At 40.1% G+C, this 22,965-nt stretch overlaps 1 protein-coding gene across 5 annotated transcripts in view; it reads right to left on the reverse strand.

Annotated features, from left to right (window-relative positions):
- LOC126175158 (TATA box-binding protein-associated factor RNA polymerase I subunit B) overlaps window positions 1-22,965 on the reverse strand; it is a 324,489-nt gene that overhangs the window by 93,008 nt on the left and 208,516 nt on the right. For all 5 annotated transcript variants that reach the window (XM_049921739.1, XM_049921738.1, XM_049921737.1 and 2 more), the window contains one exon: window positions 19,784-20,016. In XM_049921739.1, coding sequence (XP_049777696.1) covers window positions 19,784-20,016 — 233 coding nt within the window. The remainder of the gene's footprint in view (window positions 1-19,783; window positions 20,017-22,965) is intronic.

Genomic DNA, 22,965 nt, shown 5'->3' on the forward strand with positions numbered 1-22,965 from the left:
GAAAGACTTGCACCAGGCGAACGGTCAACCCAATGGGAGGCCCTCGTCACACGACATTTCATATCATTTCGTATAACCAATTTGGCTTCCAAAAAGGCAAAGACACAGCAGATGCAATAAATTACTTTATCAAAAAAATTACTTCATCACTAGATAGGAAAGCTAAGATCGCAGGAATATTCTGTGATCTTACAAAAGCATTCGACTCTGTAAACCATGCCCTGATGCTTTTCAAACTCAAACAGGTATGGAATAAGGGATATTGCTTTGAAATGGTTTGAATCATATCTCTTGGAGAGGAAACAAAGGGTAGTAATCACATCAAATGGAGCAGATCACTTCTCCAAGTGGACAACTGTGTCACAAGGTGTTCCTCAAGGCTCAATCCTTGGACCTGTTTTATTCCTGTTCTGTGTAAATGACTTGCCTCTCAATATAAATACTCATTTAACTTTGTTTGCAGATGATATTTCTGCCCTAATTGAAAATGAAAATTCTGACAATATACCACAGCGTGTCATGAATACATTAAGTGACCTGGAATACGTTAAGTGACCTGGAAACGTGGTTCAGTCAAAGTGGCTTAAGGCTAAACATTTCAAAAATCCACATGATGAGTTTTAAAACCAAACATTAAAAACTGAAGAAATCTGGTTAACTCACAACAATCAAAAAATGGAAGAAATTGAGTCAGTCAGGTTCCTGGGAATAAACTTCGACAGAACTTTGAGTTGGAATTCTCATATAGAATATCTAGCAAACAAATTAAACAGCCTCGCATTTACAATGGAAATTTTAGCTTGTGCCACTGATATGTCCACCAGGAAAATAGCATATTATAGCTACTTTTAATAAGTTATTTGATATGGCATAATTTTTTGGGGAAACTCGGGAAATGTGCACGAATTTTAAAGTTGCAAAAAAGAATCATTTGCAACATGTGCTCTGCACAGCCAAGGGCATCATGTCGACCATTATTTAAAGACCTAAAAATATTAACTGTCCCCTCTTTATACATCTTTGAGGTGGTTCTTTTCCTATGCAGCAGAGCTGATATATTAAAAAAAATCATTTTGAACACTCATATGACACAAGACATAAAGAGAACTTTATGCTCACCTCTCATCGCTTAAAACTGCGTGCTCAGACTCCTCTGTATATAGCCATGAAAATTCACAACACAATAAAAGGGTGTAACATAATGAATATGAAGATAAATATTTTAAAAAGCAAGTAACATGATATTCTAATTGAATGATGCTACTACTCTATGGAAGATTTCATGAAGGATGAAGTGATACGTTAAGCTGGATCCCTAAAATGGAATAAAAATTTATGATAGTTATAGTAGATGTAAATACTGTAAGTTTGACAAATTTCAAGTAAGTAAATTCTCCACAAAGTATTATTGTGACTGTTACAAAATTTTAAATAAGCAAATTGCAACCTTGACATGTCTCCAGTACATCAGATATATCTTCTGAAATTGTGTACATTATGAGATGAATAAAACACATTTCACACATCAGCCAATCCTACACCGGAAAACACTTCTGGTGTAGTGACAGTACATGTGTCAGATGACAGGAATCTTTTATCGACACAATTAACTTGTATGCCTGGTGAGTAAGATATGCCTCCTTGCCCAATTTGGGTACTCGAATGAATGTGAATGTCATCACTCCCAAGGAAATCATGAAAACATATTAGTTTGACACATAAGCTGCAACAAATGGACACAACAGTTTCACAATCGCACAGTTTTACCTGTGCTCTATCAAAACATATGTTTTTAATGTTTTGTAAAGTTGTGTTCCGTTTTGGAAGTTCTCACGCTTGAATTTCTTTGTTGTAACATAGTCACACCCATTTATTTGTTGTTTCCATTTCTGTGAGATGTCTACTGTATGTGATATCTCGCCTCCTCTCACTATTCACCATATTTACTTGCAACAGTAATGTGTTCTTACCACAACCAATGTATAATATGACATTTGCCACGACAACAGAAAGAGAACAAACATTTCAATGACTGGAGGACAATTCATAATTTTGTGTGTGTGTGTGTGTGTGTGTGGGGGGGGGGGGGTGAAGAAAAATGGCATGAGAGAGTTTTGAACACGGCTCGTCCACTTTGCTGTCCAACACCATAACCACTTAAGCTTGATGCTGTGGCTCTTGCACTACACTCGGTGTTGCGCTTGGACCATTCACTGTTTCGATTTTGCTTTTTTTTTCACAATTCAGTACACCTTCTTCCGTTTTCATTCATGATCTGTGTTCTGATGGGGTATCCACTGGGCAATATTCCCACTAAATCTGAGGGGGGTGTGATGGGGAGTTTCCCTTAAGAGTATCTTGATTGTTGACTGGAATTCATCCCGATGATGATGGGATAACAATGTCTTCAACAGCAAGTAATCATCCAGTGCAATCTTTGTAATCTGAAGCTCTGATCTTCACAGTGTGTGAGTGCTTGATTTGACTACATTCTGCTAAAATAATAAATCTGAATGGCTGTATTCTGTCATTGATGGCTATTCTTGCAATACATTTTTGTGTCACATTGGTATATTTCCTACTTGTGACCTTCAGCATAACTGCTTTTGTATCATGGTGCATAGTGTTCTCCGGCTGGTGATGGTAAGCATTTTATATTACAGAAAAAGAAGCCGGAATCGACTACCACCTGGGCAGGTCGGTCTTCAATGGCAATGTTGGTGAGATTTACTGACATCATGGTAACTGTCATCCATGGAGGATTTTCATCCTTGGTGGCTTCACCTCAACAGATGGTCATCTCACTTAGTTTGTCTGAATTTGAGAGCTAGGAGAGTTGCTGGTACCTCTGTACAGTGATGAGGAAACTGCTATGGCATGTTGAGAGCCACCTGGGTAAGGCAATGAGCTTCTTGCGACAGGTCCACTATAATTATCTGCACTTGACTGACAGGAACAGCACTGTTCTGATGGCTGACATTTTGGGGTATAATAATCATTTAACACTCACCTCCTCTCTCAGCTGTAGCATATGTGATCAGAGCATTCATGGTGGAAACATACTGGCATGTTGTCCTCTGTCCTTCAAAAGACTGTTCTTCTGTAAGGTGTCATATTTAGTGGAAGAGTTGGTTGTACCTGCATTGGTCAGATACTGGTTTGTTCAGCTGATGGCAGCATGTTAAGTCCAAGTTGATCGAGTCCATTCTTCTTGGCAGAGACTGGTGCTAAAGATCGATACACCTCTTTTTCAATGTTCTCTGTTACCTCCTGATGTATAGGGTGGATACTCATGGCTGATACCTCTTGCATACTTAATTTGACCTATTTCTAGCTGCCATAAACTGCTGCATCTCTTCTCTTACGATTTGGTATATGAGACATGAGGTCATGGAGATCCTCCTCAAATGCCATTGAGGAGTCAGTAACACCTCCTCCATCAGAGTCTTTTCTGTTGCACTTGTTCAATGTACTGATCCCATTTGATGATTTCCTCAGTTGTTGTGACATCCTTTATCAGAAGAGCTTGGTGCACATTATCTGTGCCTCCTTCCTAGTGCGAGATTTTTTTGGCTTCCGCAATATTCAGATTCACAAAATGCATAAGACTAAAACATTCTGTTCATAAAACTATGTCATTTGCTCTGACAATGGGCCCTGTTCTTAAATTCTTCTTCCACTAAGCAAACTTGCTGTTGATTGCCGCAGAATGATTTCTTCAGTTCGGCACAGAATTTGTCCCAAGTATAACTTCTCTTCATTATTCTCAAAGCACAGCTGGGCTGCACAGTCCAAATAAAAGTACACATTTGCCAAATGCATCATGCTATCCCACCTGTCCTTTCAGCCATTTTGTGGGGTCCTGATCAGTGTTGCAGAAAAATACTGATGTATGCTTGATGCACAGCTGACTTACTGATGGCTTGGCATCCACTGGTCTCCTTAATATACATACCTTAGGAATGAAGTACTGCTTGGATTTATGTTGACTAATTGGATCCACAGTGATGTAAATGTTTAGGAGTACCCAGCATTTTCACCAAACAATGTCACACCATAACCACAGTCAAAGGCTAACCAGAAATCAGAGTCACCAATGAAGTATAATGTTTAGCACTGAAATGACATTTATTACGGACACCAAATATACAGTTTGTTGTAAGCAGAGACAAGGAGAGTTGGCTGCTGTCCATAAACAGATGGGAACTGCATTGGCTACTGTTGACAAGCTCCTAGCTAATGCTCGAAGCTGCAGTGACATCGGGGTGCCAGTGATGAGACCTTTGGTGTCACAGGAATCCCCTGGTGGCCCGGATGTCACTCCGGCTTCCAATATGCAACATCTGACCGGTCCATCCTCACTCCAGAGTGGGTGGCACACAGTGGTGCGTTCACGTATCACTGGGCAGAAGGCGAAAGAGGGAGCAGGTCGTGCGGCTGGCTCCCTATGTCTTAGCAACAAGTATGAGGTGCTTCCCAGTGTTGTTGGTAACTCTGAGCCAGCACAGGATACCTCTCCTGTTGGGCCAGCAGTCGATTTCCTTGCCCAGTCCGGACAAGTACAGAGGGTGAGTATGCTATTCATTGGGAGCTCCAATGTTAGGCGGGTGATGGAGCAGATAGCAGGCAAGGTGAGAAAGAATTCCCATGTGCATTCGGTTTGTTTGATGTGAGATCTCATCCATGATGTGGAGGAGGCCCTGCCAGCAGCTATCGAGTGCACTGTGAGCAACCAGCTGCATGTAGTGGCACATGTCAGCACGAATGACGCCTGCCACTTGGGTTCTGAGGCCATCCTCAGCTCCTTTTGGCAGATGGCTGATTTGGTGAAGGCAACTAGCAATCCACGCGGGGTGCAGGCTAAGCTGTCTATTTGTAGCATCGTACCCAGGGTTGATCACAGTCCTCTGGTTTGGAGCAGAGTGGAAGGTCTCAATCAGAGGCTCAGAAGGCTCTGCAACAGTATCGGATGTGAATTTCTTGACCTCCACTATCAGGTGCAGAATTGTAGGGTTCCCCTTAATAGGTTAGGCATGAACTACACGCAGGAAGCAGCTACTAGGGTAGCAGAGCACACGAGTCATGCACATGGGGCATTTTTAGGTTAGAGGACCCCTCTCTTGGGAGCAAACACGATTTGCCTGTTAAGTCAGTCACAGCGACCTCGAGAATCTTGGTCCTCGCAGATCAGAGACAGAAAAGATTAATATGATTTTAGTAAACTGAAGGAGCATCCAAGGAAAGGTCCCAGAATTAGTACCGCTTACTGAAGGTGATAAGGCATAGACAGTATTGGGAACAGAAAGCTGGCTGAAGCGAGGCGTCAATGACAACGAAATTCTAAGCTCAGAATGGAATGTTTATCATAAGGATAGGGTAGTCACCAATGGTGGCGAGTGTTTATTGCAGTAAAAATTTCAATAAAATCTAGCGCGGTTTTCACGGGTTCTGAATGTGAATTAATCTGGGTAAAATTGACTAACAAAGAATGGTAACAAATGGTGATCAGATGCTTTTATAGACCACCTGGGTCAGGATCTGTAGTTGTAGAGTGCTTCAGACAGAGTTTGCAGAATATCATTAGCAATTTTTCTGATCATGCCGTTGTAATAGGGGGCGACTTCAACTTGCCAGGTACAGATTGGGAGTGTTATGCCACCAAAACTGGTGCCAGAGCCAGGGAATCGTGTGGCACTGTTATGGATGTCTTGTCCAAAAATTACCTTTGGCAGATAGTTAGAGAACCAACTCGTGAGGGTAACGTCTTCGACCTCCTGGCAACAAACAGACCTGAACTTATCAAATCAGTTAATGTAGAGGAAGGTATCAATGATCATAAAGCTGTGACAGCATCTATCATACAGCTGTGACAGCATCTATGATGACGGGTCCTACAAGGTTAATAGCCGTGTTAGGAAAGTGCTACGTAAACAAAGAGCGCTTCATCTCAGATTCAAGAAATGTAAAAACATAGCTGACAAACATAAGCGGAACAAATCGAAAATAAGCACAAGGAGAACAATGAGAGAAGTGTTCAATGATTTCAAAAGTAAGACGTTGTCAACCAATCTGAGTAAAAACCCTAAGAGATTTTGGTCATACGTAAAATAAGTAAGTGGGTCAAAATCATCTATTCATTCTCTCAGCAACCACACTGGCACCGAAATGGAAGATAACAGAGAGAAGGGCGAAATACTGAATTCGGTCTTCTGAAATTGTTTCACTGTGGAAGATCATAACACTGTCCCTCCTTTCAATCGTTGTGTGAACATCGAAAGGGCAGATATTGGGATAACCGATTAAGGAATTGAAAAGCAGCTACAATTGCTTAGTAGTGGAAAGGCTTCAAGACCAGATGAGATACCTATAAGATTCTATAAAGATTGTGTGAAAGAACTTGCTCCCCTTCTAGCAGTAATTTATCATAGATCGCTTGAGCAACGAAAGGTACCTAACGACTGGAGAAAAGCACAAGTCATTCCTGTTTTTAAGAAAGGCTGTAAGACAGATCCCACTCAATTATAGACATCTAATTTTCAAGAATTATGGCGTTTTTGGAAAATGAACAGCTCCTCTATGAAAATCAACATGGATTCTGCAAACAGAGTTCCTGTGAAACTCAGCTCGTTTTGTTCCTCCATGAGATCCACAGCACAGTGGACAATGGCACTCAGGTTGATGCCATGTTGCTTGATTTCAGGAAGAGATTTGACACTGCCCCGCAATGCCATTTAATGAAAAAAATACGAGCTTACTGAGTATTGGAGCACACCTGCGATTGGATTTAAGACTTTCTTGCAGACAGAACTCAACACGTCACTCTTAATGGAACTAAATTGACAGGTGTAAAGGTAATATCTGGAGTACCACAGGGAAGTGTGAAAGGACTGTTGCTGTTCACAATATATATAAATGATCTAGTATAAAGCATCAGATGCTCTTTACGGCTATCCGCAGATGATGCAGTTGTTCATACCAAAGTAGCAATGCCAGAAGATAGTAAAATTTGCAGAACGACCTGCATAGAGTTGATAAATAGTGCAGACTCTGGCAGATTGGCAAATGACCCTGAACATAAATAAATGTAACATAGTGTGCATACATAGAAAAAGAAATCCACCACAGAACTGCTACACTAATGATGACAAACAGATGAAGACAGCATCTGCCATAAAATATCTAGGCTTAACTATCCAGAGTGACCTTAAGTGGAATGACCACATAAAACAGACAGTGGGAAAAGCAGACACAAGACTCAGAGTCATTGAAAGATTCTTAAGGAAATGTAACTCATCCACAAAAGAAATGGCTTGTAAGGCGCTTGTTCACCCGATTCTTGAGTATTGTTCATCTATCTAGGATCCCTATCAGGTAGGTCTGATAGAGGAGAGAGAGATGATCCAATGAAGAGCAGCGCATTTCTTCATGGGATTGTTTAGCTGGCGAGAGAGCATTACAGAGATGCTAAACAAACTCCACTGGCAGATGTTACAAGAGAGGCATTGTGCATCACGGAGAGATTTACTATTGAAATTTCAGGACAGCACATTTCAGGAGGAGTCAGACTACATATTACTTCCTCCCACATACACGAGGAGAAAATTCGAGAAATTAGAGCCAATACAGAGGCTTACCGATAATCATTCTTCCCACACACTGTTTGCGAGTGGGACAGGGTTGGAGGGATCAGACAGTGGTACCGAAAGTACCCTCCGCCACACACCACTAGGTGGCTTACGGAGTATAATGTAGATGTAGATGAAAGTCATATGTTATAAGTATGAAGACATAGCTTCTTATACTTTATTAGATATTTATTTTTATTTGATGATTGGATCCAGCCTTCGACTTTGTGACAGAGTGATATAATTTCCCAGATATGAAGTGTTGTACATTCGCATTGTAGTGAATGGTAATTGTGGTATACCGTATTTACTCGAATCTAAGCCGCACTTTTTTTCCGGTTTTCGTAATCCAAAAAACCGCCTGCGGCTTAGAATCGAGTGCAAAGCAAGCAGAAGTTATGAAAAATGTCGGTACATGCCGCCACAACTAACTTCTGCCGCCGAATATATGTAGCGCTACGCAGGCATACTTTGTAGAGGATAAATACTGGCGCCAAAATCTCAGCGTCAGTAAATAAATTAAAAAAAAAAGGAGAAGACGAGCTTTTTTTCTCCGCCGCGAGTTTCGACCACTGCATTTTCATACATTATCCAACGAAGTAAATACAAATTCCGTATTGTTCATCTTCGAATGTAGCACAATTTCAGTGTACTACGAAAATCTGACTGGCAAGACTGTTTGGGATGTTTGTCAATATGGCCAACTCTACGTTCTGAATTTTTTCCTATCTGTGAGAAGAGATGGTTGCTAATAGGAACCTGATGAAATTTGAATCATATACAGTATTCTCTTCACCATAAGAATTATACGAATATAAACATTTTGCCATGTATTCTTTCGTGTTTGCTGCTATCTCATTTAAATCCTGTCTGCCTAATAAACTACGAAACTAGAGTGAGACAACAGCAAACGCGGAAGAATATACGTATCGTGTCATGTTTATATTCGTATTATGCCTAATAGTGATACAGTCAGAAATGAAGCACGGCAAGTGACTAGATTTTTAAATCTAAAATGACTCTAATTTCTGTGCAGAATTTGATGTAATAAAGAAGCGACCACAAAGATTTTCAAACGGAGAAAAATTTTCGCCTAACTTTCGTTCAGAACATGTTCTATCATACGCAGTCTATTATTTGATTCTTGTTGATCATTATCAAAGAAAGCAGCAGTGTAAGTAACAACAAATTGCGGTCTCTTGCCATTGTTTCGCTAATGAGACGATTCCTCTTTTTTTTTTTTTTTTTAATTGTACGCGGCGGTAGCGCGCACAAAAGCAAGCTGTGCCGCGAGCCGCGACAGGCCGTAAACACGCACTATCAGAATGCGACAAACAATGCATGACACAGTGCAGTAATGCATTTTCAGCTTAAGAGTGACGCAAACACCTATAACAAAGAAAACGGCAATTATCAGATCAAAGCAAAATAAGCAATCGATTCAAACCAGACGAAGCACGTGAAAAAGGAAGGGCACCCGTATAAATACGGACGGAGCGCCTGAAGCATAGCAATGGCTACGTGGTAAAGCTTAACTGCTAAGCTTAGACTCGAACCAAACTACTATAGCTGTATCATTCATTCGACCTAAATTGTGTCTCATATTACAATGGACAAACTTTGTTTCGATTTGGAGGTGCGGCCTAGAACTTTTCTCTCCCCTTGAATTTCGAGTCTCAAATTTCAGGTGCGGCTTAGATTCGGGAAATTTTTTTTTCCTTTATTTCGAGTCTCATTTTTCAGGTGCGGCTTAGATTCGAGTAAATACGGTATACATAAATAATGGGCCAGGTACCAAAACACTGATTCAGACATAATGAAGAATATGTTTGTAGCACCTGTACAAAAGCAGTATAAAAGTTGGGGGACACTGCATATACACAAAAACTGTGCTGATTTCTTGTCATATATGTGTTTTTATGCTAAGAAAGTAGGTTTAAGGTCAAAGTTATACAAAATTTGAAAAACGTAACATTCTTTATCTTATGACTTCAACATACATAATGACACAAGTGCCATCACACACACATTCACTCATTTCACAAGGTTTTTATAAAAACATGTATTCTCCTCTTTCAAACATGGAATCATTTTACCTTAATCCCTTCTCTTTTCTTCAGGTAACATAGATTCACAGTGTAGTGTTTCCAGTTGCACCAGTTGAAGATCAGAAGTCTTCATATTTCTCTTCAAGATGTAAAGTTCCTTGAACTCAGTTGCATTTAGAATTGACTGAACTTGCAGTACACCTAGCTGTTCAGATGTATGGCAAATGTGTTTCTTGCTTAAATCACTATGAATGGTGTGGTGGGTGTAGCTTCAGTGATGAGCTGAACTAAATCTTTTGGAACTTAACACACAGTTAGTCTCTTTCCCTTCTCAATGCAATCAAAATCATGATCACAAAACATAAAAGAGTATCTTTCCACCAAAAACTTGTGTTCTAATTCTGTAATGTAATACTGTTGGGTAAACCTACATAAACATCATCATCTTATGTTTGTTCCACCCACAGCAGTCATCACTCCACATCATCAGTTCCTTTTTACAATCAAGTTTTTATGTAAAGGGAAGAAATTTCATTCCCAGCCCTGTCATGTATGGTCTCACGCCAGAGAAACATGTGACCAGTCTTGAATATGTAAAAATTATAATTTGAGAGCTGTCATAAATAGCACATTTCACTGTGTCTTAATGATGGAAGAGAAATCACTTTGTGTAAATCCATTGCAGCTGTACAAACTTCTGAGTTAGGAACTTTATCTTGATTTCATCAGCTTTTGTGGAACCCATAGCTTTCTTTGCTCTCCTCTAATGCAATTCTAGTTGCATTATATTGTCTTTATTATTGGAAACACATCTCCATATGTCTTCAAGAACCTCACTTGTAGAACAGACGTCACTTGACACAAGATAAAATTTTAGCTCAGGGCATTTTTCTTTAAAGACTAGCATCAAAGCTGTATGTGATTTCAGTGTCTTCATGTTACTTTTGAAAATCCTTGAACAAAAAACAGTCACGTCCTCCCTTAAGTAGTCTTGGAATATTGGCTTTCTTGCCTTGGTATGGAATTGATATTATCAACAGCAAGCTTTTTATCTTCTGTATATTTCCTGTATTTTGTCTTATTTCCTTGCCTTTCTTCATACACAGTGTCAGCACTCCTCTTCCACTATGTTAATATCGAAACTCTTCTTTTGGTCAAACCTAGAAACTCATAAAATGTTCCATTACATACTTCTATTCATCTCCCTCACCATCAGGCAACATGTAGCACACATTCACTTCTATCATCTTTGGTACTGCCAGCTGTTCAGCACCTTCTTCTGTACACACCTGAGCAGTTTTGTTAATATCATTATTTACTTTTGATCTGCTCTTCACTTTACAAGCACGTATGTGAGACATTGCATAGGTTTTTGTTTCACTGTGTCTTTTAGTGAGTTGACATCATTAAACAACTTAACTTTCTGTTCATATGAAAGCTGTCTTTACCGAAACTGACATTTACAGGAAACCTGAAAGAGGAATCTCTGCAAGTAAGTAAATTATTCCATCCGGGTAGTAAACCACAACCTCATAATCAGAACAATCATTTATGTCAATATGAAATTCTTTTTAATAATTAATGGCATTAATAAACATGAACAGTGCTTATTTTGTTTCCATAACTTTTAATAAATGTTAAAAAAGGCAGTCAAGGCCTACCAGGTGATTGGGGAGCCTTTTCAGGTGAAATCACAGCATTGTCTTTCTGGGTATATTCATTACTTTTGCTGCATAGTTTTTTTCCTTTCATTTAGAGCACTAACTTCACCTCTTTTCCTCTATTTTGGGGAGTTTTCCTTCCTATTTTGCAATATTGTGTATTATTTATCTATAATAATTACTTAAGCAAAGCCATATTGTTGCAAGCAAACCACGGAGCTACTTCCATTGTTAGCAATTCACACAAATGTGTGCCAAGACACTAACAAAGTGTTGGTGCATGACTCATTACTTGAATGTCAATGTTGGAGTTGGGTACAAGTGTCATCTGGTGACAGCTGTAAACACTGTTCCTCTAGTGTTCTAATGCCTGTATCACAATATATGTTACTGGCATGGTGTTTACAGAAGAATTTGACCAATGACACTAATTTACATTTTTTTTTTTTATCTTGAGCTGGTTTTTACTTACATGCCAAAATTATCTCTAGCTTAACCTGCAAAGAACACACATAATGAGGAGGAGGGACTGGTGAATTCCACCATATTGAATTTCAGAAATTGTGATAAATGTTACATTTAATCAGCAAAGTGTAAAGATAAGGTAACAGAAATGAATACAAGACACTGATTTACCACAAGGAGATGATATCTCAGGTGTTCTTGGCAAAAATTGTTTAACTGTACTCTTCCAGGTGTTCTGCTTATTTGTTTCCATTTTGTGCACAATAATTAAAAAACAAAACCATTTATTTTCTTCAGGTGCTGTTATGCGCACTCATTGCCTGGACTCCCAACAAACTGTCCGGTTGACGTCCAGGCACCAAATACACACAATACCATCTGAAGGATGGCTGGCTCAGTCGTTGAAATATTCTGCATAAAACGAAAACAACAACTTGGCTGAACACTCAGAAGTACAAATTAATATACTGCAAGAATTCTAGAAAAAGCACTGCACCTGAAAATGAGCCTCTGCTGTAGCCTATTTTTGAATCAAACATTTGAGATCCTCGGCAAACACACAGTAAAGACTTAATGTATTTGCTGCTACATGTGTAACACTAGTTTAATCTGTATGTAACAGGAAACACAAATGATGACCGTTAGACTAAAAGTGACAGTTATCTCAAATGAAGTTCTCGAATAAATTTTCACTTTGTAGTGTAGTGTGTACTGATTTGAATTTTCCTGGCAGTGTGCTGGACCAGGACTCAAAACCTGGGAGCTTTGCCTTTTGTGGCCAAGTGTTCCACCAACTGAACTGCTCAAGAACAGCTCATGACTTGCCCTTACAACTTTACCTCTAACAGTACTCATCTCCTACCTTCAAACTTCATGGAATATTTCCTGCAAACTTTGTGGGACTAGCACTCCTGGAGGAAAGGATATTGCTAAGATATGCCTAGTCACAACCCTGAGGATTGTTTACAGAATGAATTTTGACCCTGCAGCGGAGTGCCCACTGATGTGAAACATCCTGACAGATTAAAACAGTATGGCAGACTGGGACTCCAACTTGGGATCTTTGCCAGTCATGGGCAAGTGCTCTACTGACTGAAGTATCCAAGTACTTCTGTGAAGTTTGAAAAGAAGGAGATGAGGTACTGGCAGAGATAAAATTGTGAAATTGAGTCATGAATCATACTTTTATATCTTTGTCAGTAGAATACTTACCCAAAAAAGGAAAAAGTCCCAGATTCGAGGCCCCAGTCTGGTACACAGTTTTAATACGTCAGGAAGTTTCTAGAAAAGTTCTTCAGATAATCTGGAGAATCATTATACAATATACACTGAAAATAACTCAACTACATGTCTAACATATGTAAGTTAAGAACCATAAGTATTAGGACACGTATGAAGTCATACAAACGGTCTTATTTCTCTGGATCCAGACATGATTGGGACAAAAAAAGGTAGCACTTAACAATCATAATAATAACAACAAAGGAGAATTTTGACAGCACACAATATTGCACAGCTGACAAGTTATTTTACAGTTGCAATCATTTTAATCATCTAAGTCTGAAGCTAATGTCATAATCTCATTTTTTACTTGAGTTCAGGTGATGGTGACAGATGAAACAATATATAGCTTCCAATCTGCTTTGTGTAAATCTAGCATAATTTGTCTACTGGCACATAAAATATAGAACTACTTGAATCATATAAGGTTTTGCCGTGTTCAGTTAATACGCTGTTGCTAATTTATGTGATATTTTGAATTGGTTTTAAAGAACCAAACAAAAAGACACTTCATCACCATATACAAGGTGCTACCTACCTCAGGGTCATTTCTAAGTTACGCATGAGATGACTTTACAGTTAAAAAAATTCCTCCATAAAAGGACCCCTAGTTTGATTTGTAAAGTGTAATGAAAGTCAAAGACACTATGTTGCAAAACTGATTATAAGAGGAACACATATTTTGTGAGATGATGATTTACAGCTGACAACAACCTTTTCCTGTAATGGGGCATATAAAATTATACATTTCATCCCATAATAACAAATGTTGCTACAAATGAGTGGCATTGGCTTGCCAGTGAAAGAGATACTAAAATAATGTGCTGGCATAAGCCATTACCAGCACACTGGTCAGCAAAGATGTAGTGTGAAGATCGATAGTAGGCGCTGGATCAAGCGTGCCTATCAGGAGAGAGGGCAGACACACACGAACAAGCAACAAGCCACCAACACCCTCTCACATAATGTATTTAGGCCACTGCTGCTGACTGGAGAGCCTCACTGACTCAACTCACTAATCCAGGTTGGTGTCTGTCATTCAATTGCAGAGCAGGATAGTTCAGCACAGGCTATGCCAGTACATAATGAACAGAACTGTGAATGTAGAAAGATTACAGATATTGTCCGCGCGAGGACTATTACTGGTGAGCCGGTACCACAACACGTGGACTCTATTCGAGATAAGTAAATACTTCAAGTTCATATAACTATAGAAATGTATTAATCCACATGTGCATTTGTGTTGAAGAAAGGCGATACCGGCTGCCCATAACAACATCCTCTCCCTTGCTTCTTTACAGTACAAGACACTACAGTGGCGACGAGGATAATTCAGTGGCGATCAAAGTTAATCAATTGGGCCAAAGATTTTGCTTGCTTCTCTTGTGTTTTACCTTGCAGGGGTGATTGTGTTCAAGTGTTTGCTACTTTGTTGTTGTGTTCTGGCACGTATTTCACAAGGGGAGCAGCAGAACTAATCAAATTTCTCTTTTCAGGGGCTTTGCTTGCTTTTTGATATAACGTATTTGTTTAAGCCACGAATTCCCCGCCGCCCCACCGCTCCACCCCCTGCCTCAGCTGCAGATGGCCAATGTGATGCATCTAACACAAGTTTTCAGTTTCAGAACCAACAAATCGCTACCTTACTGACAAAGGTACAAGAACTACTGGCTGTACAAGCTGCATCGACCACACAACCAACCAACCAGCCCGACACAAGTGCTACTAACCAGTACATCGACATTCTGGCAATTTAAAGACATAGAAGAGGAATGGCTTGAATATCTCACGCAGTTCCAAGCACACTTTCAAGTTACAATACTTCCTTTGGGGTCCCCCTGTTCAGGTTAATACAAAAACTATTCCCAACCGCACCTCCCAACAAACTCAGCTATGACCAAATAATCACTGCATTAACTCAGTACTATGAGCGGCAAGTCCAAGTAGCTGCAGGTAGATACCAGTTCTTTCACTTGCAGAAAAAGCCAGAACAGACATACCGCGCGTGGTACACAGAATTAAGGGGCTTGACTAGGAAGTGAAAATTTAAGTGTAGTTGCGGCAACTTTTACAGTGATTTAATGATTCGTGATGCAATGACATTCAGTGTCCCAGATAGTAGAATATAGGAACAGATCTTCAAGTACTCTGATCCATCACTTCCCCAAGTATTGCAAATCTTAGAACAATATCATTCGGGTGACATAGCAGCCAATAAGTCTGACCAGGCTCCAATTTGTTGGGTCGAGTCACCTCTTGCTCGCAACCACTGCAAGCAGCCAGAACATAGAGCACGTACACAGACATGCGGACAGCCATGTAGACATGAGAACAGGCCTGTGAATTTAGTGAAGTCTTGCCCTAGAAGTTTTGCTCACCATAAAAGACAGGATTCCCCATCACATAATGCAATGTGTTACATGTGTGGAAAAAAAGGCCATGTCCAAGCAGTTTGTTTGAAATGGCACAAAAACGCCAATTTTACCCACTCTCAGAAAAAACAGGCTTGTGCACTTGCAGTGAATGCTGTGTTTTCAACAGCTTCTGAGAAAAGAAAGATTAAGGTTGTGTCTCCTTCTCGCCCTAGTGCTCTACAACAACTTTCTAACAAACTATTTGTCTCATTACGAATTGCTGTCTGTCGTGTGAACTTTCAGTTAGATACAGGTGTCTCAGTAGCTTTGCTTAATTGCACTACAGAAGAACAGTTAGGCTCACCATGGCTTTCTAAATCTACGGAGCACCTCACTGCTTATAACAGACAGCAAATTCCAGTGCTTGGACAGTGTAGTTTGCCTGCCACTTACAAATCTCACACTAGGACAGTGAATTTTACTGTGTTGAAATAAAGAGACAGTGGCAACATATTTGGTCTAGATGCCTTTGATTTGCTTGGGCTCAGCATCCAAGACAATGTAATTTCAGTCTCAGCTTTTGACCCAACAGACAATGTAGTTAGCTTGCTTAAAGAATTCCCTGAATTATTTTCAGAAGGAACGGAAAAAGCTAATAACTTTGCAGCACATGTTACACTGAAAGACAATGCACAGCCTAAGCTTTTCCAGGCCCACCCCATTCCAATTGCTTTAAAATAAAAAGCAGTCAATAAATTGAAACAATTGCAAGTTAATGGTGTAATTGCTCCCATTGAAGTTAGTCAATGGACAAGTCCTCTCAGTTTGTTGCCTAAGTCTTCTGGTCATATTCGCATTTATGTTGACTTCAAGTCTACATTCAACCCACAAACAGTAGTTGATACTTATCCATTACCTCGCCCTGAGGAACTCATCGTCAGGCTTGGTGCAGGATGATTCTTTTCTAAGATAGATTTGCATGATGTCTACTTGCAGTTCCACTGGATGAAGAATCACAGAAAGTGTTTGCTGTAAATACACACTTAGGACTGTTCAAGTATTTGCAGTTGCCATTCAGCAGTGCTTCTGCGTATTTGCAGTTGCCATTCAGCAGTGCTTCTGCACCTGCCATTTTTCAATGTTACTTGGCACTGATGACTGCAAAAGTGCCATTTTGTTCAAACTACCATGACGATATTGTCACCTCAGGTCATACACCAGAGGAACACATTGCCAATTTGTGTACTCTTTCTTGAGTGTTGTAAGAAAGAGGGCTCAAGTGTTGTCCTGAAAAGTGTGACTTTTTTCAAACTGAACTATAGTACTTAGGTCATGTGATAAACAGTCAGGGTGTGCACCCCCTCCAATCTCATTTGCTTGCAATCCATGACCTGCCTGTTCCTCGCAATGATGTATATGAACTGCAGTCAGTGCTAGGCAAGATGACATACTACATTTGGTTTATACTGAATGCCATTCAGATTGCGGCTTCATTGCATCGCTTGCGTCACAAAAATGTACCTATTGTGTGGACTAAAGACTGTCAAGACGCATTTCAGAAATTCAAAAATGCCTTGCTTAGTAACAGATGTATAGTGCATTTTGACCCTGACAAGCCAGTAGTTTTGCAAGTTGATGCTTCCTCCTATGGAACTGGCACTGTGCTTTCACACAGGACTGGTGAACAAGACAGAACTATTGCTTTTGCCTCGAAGTTGTTAATTCAAATTCAACACAATTATTCTCAAATAGAAAAAGAGGTTCTCTCTACTGTGTATGGTGTGACCAAATTCCATCACTATTTGTATGGTTGCATGTTCTTTTTAGTAAGAGGTCACATGCCTCTGCAATCCTTGTTTCATCCATCACAGCCAGTTCCTTCATGCACACCTCAGAAATTGCAATGATGGGCTTTGTTGTTGTTGCAGTATCAGTATGAAATTGTGTACAGACCTATAGCAAAGCATGACAACACAGACACCCTATCTCACTTTCCAATTGGCCCAGACTCTGATTTTGATGCACCTGCTGCATCTTATTGCCAAATCAATGTGCAGGACTCTGAATTGCTGGAATCTTTTCCCTTCCACTACAGAAAGATTGCACAGGCCATGGAAGCAGACTCAGGTTTCAAGACTTTGTTTCATTACATTCACACATCTTGGCCTCATTCACTGAACAGTGTCCAGAACTCAGTCATGCACCGATATTTTGCAGATTGGCATAACCTTTCACAACAACAAAGTGTGATTCTAATTCAAAATGACAATTTGCTTATTCCCAGAGTGTTGCAAAAGGACATGTCGCAATTGCGACACCAAGGACATCAGTGAACTGTTTTCATAAACAGTTAGCGCAATGGCACTGTACATGACAGGACATGGATGCTCATATTGAACAGATGACATCACAGGGTCGCGCATGCATGGAAAACCAGTCCACTCCACCACAAACATTTGCAGCTTGGCCTAAGACACAATTGCCATGTTAACAAGCACACAATGATTTTGCAGGACCATTTAGGAACACTCATTGGGTCATAGCAGCAGTCTCTTTCAGCAAGTTACCCTTTGCTGCCCCTATGGCTTCTACCATGTCACATAGCACCATTCAAGTGTTGTACTCCATATTTTGCATAGAAGGTTTGCCAGAAGCAGTTGTGTCAGACAAAAGACTACAGTTCACTTCAAGTGATTTTGAACAGTTCTGTGAACAAAATGGCATTCGTCATCTAACAAGTGCTCTGTTTCATCCCCAGTCCAACGGAGAAGCAGAATGCTTCGTACGCACTTTTAAACAGATGGCCAGGCTTCGCATCACCCACATATGAGAACAGGTGCTGCAATTCTTTCTCACCTCCTATCACTCCCACCCCCGAGACGGACCATCACCAGCAGAACTTCTGCATGGCTGCTGCCATCAGATGCTGCTACACTTGTTCCGCCCACTGCAGCATCTGGCACCGCCAACGGTCTGCAAGTATCGCTTTGTGCAGTGTGATCTTGTTTTTTTCAGAGTTTATAACAACTGTGAGCACTGGGAAAGTGGTATGATCCAGGAACACATTGGCTCTTTTATGTACTTTATTGCAGATCCTGATGGTTTGCAGTGCCGCCACAAGAACCACAAATTTGTACATATCAACTGCCACTTGATTCTGCTGCTTTTCTTCCCACAGATTCATGGCCTCATGGACTGTACAGCCTCCACAGCCGCCCAATAATGCTACCAGGGCAACCCAGGAGGAGTAGATGGAAGATGTACCCTCGCCCACGCTCGCCAATCCAATGGACGTAGACCCATCATTGCCGTCGCTGTCATTACCCCAGGACATGCCCTCAGGGCTGGACGTGTGCCCTGGCAGCAGTTTTCTGGAGGATCTTCCTGTTGCCTCACAAGCCAGATGGTGGGGTACAGCCTGGATTATGCCATCCTCAACTATAACGGATCCTGGCTCATCCGTCCAGTGTCCTGCCTCCGCCCTGTTGTTGTCTGCATACCCCATACCTAACAAGGGTGCACCATTTTCGGGCAGAGAAATGTGCTGGCATAAGCTCTTGCCAGCACATACGTCGGCAAAGATGTAGGGTGAAGATCGATAGTAGGCACTGGATCAAGTGTACTTATCACGAGAGAGGCCAGAGACACAAGCACTAGCAACAAGCCGCCAACACCCTCTCGACAGCAATTATTTATGCTGCCACTGCTGACCAGAGGACCTCACTGACTTGACTCATTACTCCAGGTTGGCATCTGTCATTCATTTGCGGTATGGCACAATTCAGCAGAGGCTATGACAATAGAAAGCAACCAGAATTGTGAGTATAGCAAGGTTACCATTACTGTCAGCATGAGGTCTATTACTGATGAGCTTGTACCACAACACACCGACTCTAATCAAGATAAGTAAAAACGTCCAGTACTTATAAATAAAGAGATGTATTAATCCACGTGTGCATTTGTAAAAGAGATGTATTAATCCACGTGTGCATTTGTGTTGTAGAAAGAGGATACCGGCCACCGATAACAACATCCTCTCCCTTGCTTCCTAACAGTACAAGACTCTACACATAAACTTTATTTGAGATTAAGAAAATCTTATTACATGAAGACACAAAATTAAACATAGAGACTGAAATATTTCAAATGACTCTCTGACAAAATAAGCCTACACAAAATAAATGAATGCATATCATGAGCATACACTATTGATGAAGTAAGTAAATTCCTCCTTGTGGAAATGTGAAACCTTCACAAGTTATTGTTCCTAGATCAGCAGTCTGTCATTAGCTTCACAAATATTTTAAAGCACAAAGTCAAAGTTCACTAAAAAATGGTGTAACACATACCTGGCAACCCTAATTCATGGACCTGCCGTTCAACTAACTTATGAACATCTGGAACTGGCACATATTTCACGCCCAACCACTTTATTAAAAGTCCAGTGCCTTTTAATATGGTGGAATAATTTGCACTTTGCACTGATGCACCAAACTGTGTTCTATCGCTTTTCTTGATGCAGACTCCTTGAGGGAAGAAATGTGTCACATGTTGATATGATAGGTGCCCTTCTCGGATCCATCTGTAATCAAATATAACAAAAAGATTTAGAAAGAGGGCAAATTAGCTGCTCTTCTATGAATGAAAATAATTTACGAATTCTGATACATTTCTGATGTTGTGGTTGCCACGGCTATCAGTCCACTAAATGAAAAAAAGGGTTCATGTTTGCAGCAGCAATGGAATACATGTCTAACTAAATGTTTTGTTCGAAATGAGAATAATAATGAGAGTCAACTACCAATACCCACAAGAAAACTAGTCATAATTAGCAAAATAGACCAGTATGTAAATGGAACTTGTTCAGATCTGATGAACAGGATGAACATTACATGAAAGTATACTACTGCAATGTTGTCTTTCTCGAATGTTGCTACAGTAAGCAACTGCTGTCAAGCAATAGAATCAAGAAAATAATGCACAATACCTTTTGCCAATTTTTCATGTTATAATGCTGAAACTACAGCTGCATTTTTAACATGCAACAAACTAGACTAATTGTTACTTCATTTTTAAATTGGCATATTGTTAGATAAATATGACTAAGCATTAATTTTAGGATAGCCAGTTACCAGGCAAGAAATTTTAACTCTTTTCTGTACACTTGTCACTGTGAAGACAAACATATAATGGAGAGTCTAGGTTAGAATATCAACGATATTTAATTATGATCACGATGCATTGCTACTCATCCCCAAAAATGACACATTAAGTTGCAGACAAACACAATGCAAAAACTGTTACACATTTAGCTTTCAGCCAAAGCCTTCTCAAGAAAAGAAAACATGTGTATTTATACAAGCAAGCACACCTCATGCATACATGACTCCTATCTCCGGCAGCTCCAGCTGGAATGCAACTGTCACAATGGATGAAGCAGCAATCCACAATGTGGCGGGGAAGGGGGAGGGTTAGCAGGGCATAGGTGGGGGGTGGGGGTGGGGAATAAGAGCACTGTCTGACACAGTGTGCAGGGACAGATGGCAACAAGGCTGCCAGGTGCAGCGTCGGGAGGCTGTGGAGAAGGGGATGGGGAAGGAAGGGGGGGGGGGGGGCAGGGCGCAGAGAAGGGGAAAATATGGGTGGATGCATTGGCAGAGAGTGCCACACAGTAAGGGTGATGACACATGAATAACGAGATGGTGATATGACAGAGGGTGCATAAATTGTTGTGTGGAGCATGTGGGGACAGTAGCTCACTGTAGGATGAGGCCATGATAATTCTGACAGTGTAAAATGTATAGTAGTGATAACTCTCATCTGTGCAATTCAGAAAAGCTGGTGCAGAGGGGAGGATCCAGAAAGCTTGTGTTGTTAAGCAGTCACTACAATCAATGTTCAGATGCATGTTGTGCCACAGTGTAACATTATGCATATGTAGGCAAGCGATTTGGCTGCTTGGAAGTGGTATGACGGGAGGTGAAATTGTTGTATGGCTGAACACTAGCAGGTCCACAGCTCAGAACACACTGCAGCAGGTACGGGCAATTCCAGGTACAAAGACAAGCAGCGCCACTGTAAATGGGTAAATACAAAGTTGGGAATTTGGAATGCTGTGGCTCTCATGTCCTCTGTTCAGGAGATGCATAAAAAATGGCAAGCTGAAAGATGGCTTCTTGCAGCTCTCCAAAAATCTATAATAATTCACAGTCAAGTATTAAAGCAAATCTGAATACATCAGTAACACCAGAAAAATGTGGTGCATCCAATGATGCAACAATATTTCAATGTTTTTACAACTATGAAAGTTAGTATTTCACATTAAATGAACATTTTCACAATGATCCTCTGAATTAACAACTTTTAAATGCTTCATGTGATTTCAACATATGATATCTCAGATGATAGCATTGAACTATAGCTATCATCTCTGAAAGCTACACACCTGTATCTGTTTTACTTCTTGATTTATTATGTTTTCTATATATTTTCATTATGCAAGTGTTTCTCAGAACACTGTATCCTCCATACCTACACAGCAAATGAGTACAACATGAATACCTCACAATTTGTTATACTTTTGTCTTGTATTCAATGAACAGTCTATTATTTTGCAAGTAACTTTATTTAAATGTTAATTACAATTGATAATACAAAATCATGGCAGTTTAAGAAATGGACAACTACATGTGTGAACTGACACCAACTTCGTAAAAGAGTACTGAAAGATGCTTCTGACAAGTAGGTCTGAATAACTGTTTATACAATATTTAATGACAATCTGTTGTCATTTGTCATGAGTGCACATGCACCAGAATACTGGCTTATTTAATTAAGGAGAAACCTTTATTTATATTTATTTTGAATGGTCCGAGTGTGACCGAATGCATATAACAGTTCTCTATTTAAATATTGTTGTAATATATTAGTTCAGTCTGGCAAGCGGTCAAGCTATGTCCAATCATGTCCTTAGAACTTAAGAATTTTTGGTGTGGAAGGCCTTCAGACAATGGAAAAGCAGTCAGTATCAAGACACTATGGAAGTCATGTGAAGAGGGTCACTTTTTCGAGTAAAAGGCTCAAGGAAGCAATCCTGGACACTTTTACATTAATGTTACTTAAAATCCGTCTTGATTGCAAATTTTTTATTATTCATATGACCGGTTTCGGTTCATTCAGAACCATCTTCAGATCTGATATTTCAGTTACAGGAGTAACCCGTCAAAATCCAGCAACTTTCACATGCTATGTCACATGTGACGTAGCATGTGAAAGTTGCTGGATTTTGACGGGTTACTCCTGTAACTGAAATATCAGATCTGAAGATGGTTCTGAATGAACCGAAACCGGTCATATGAATAATAAAAAATTTGCAATCAAGACGGATTTTAAGTAACATTATAAAATCACTGATTGCGGTTATCCCGTAAGACATTATGTCTGTTTTTGCAAACTTTTACATTAGTTGTGGAAGGAGGCAGACATTGGAAGTGTTTTTCTCATTGGTTTAAGTAGCTGCTGACTTGCTTCT

This window comes from Schistocerca cancellata, chromosome 3 (genome assembly GCF_023864275.1).
Source record: "Schistocerca cancellata isolate TAMUIC-IGC-003103 chromosome 3, iqSchCanc2.1, whole genome shotgun sequence".
Classification (NCBI taxonomy): domain Eukaryota; kingdom Metazoa; phylum Arthropoda; class Insecta; order Orthoptera; family Acrididae; genus Schistocerca; species Schistocerca cancellata.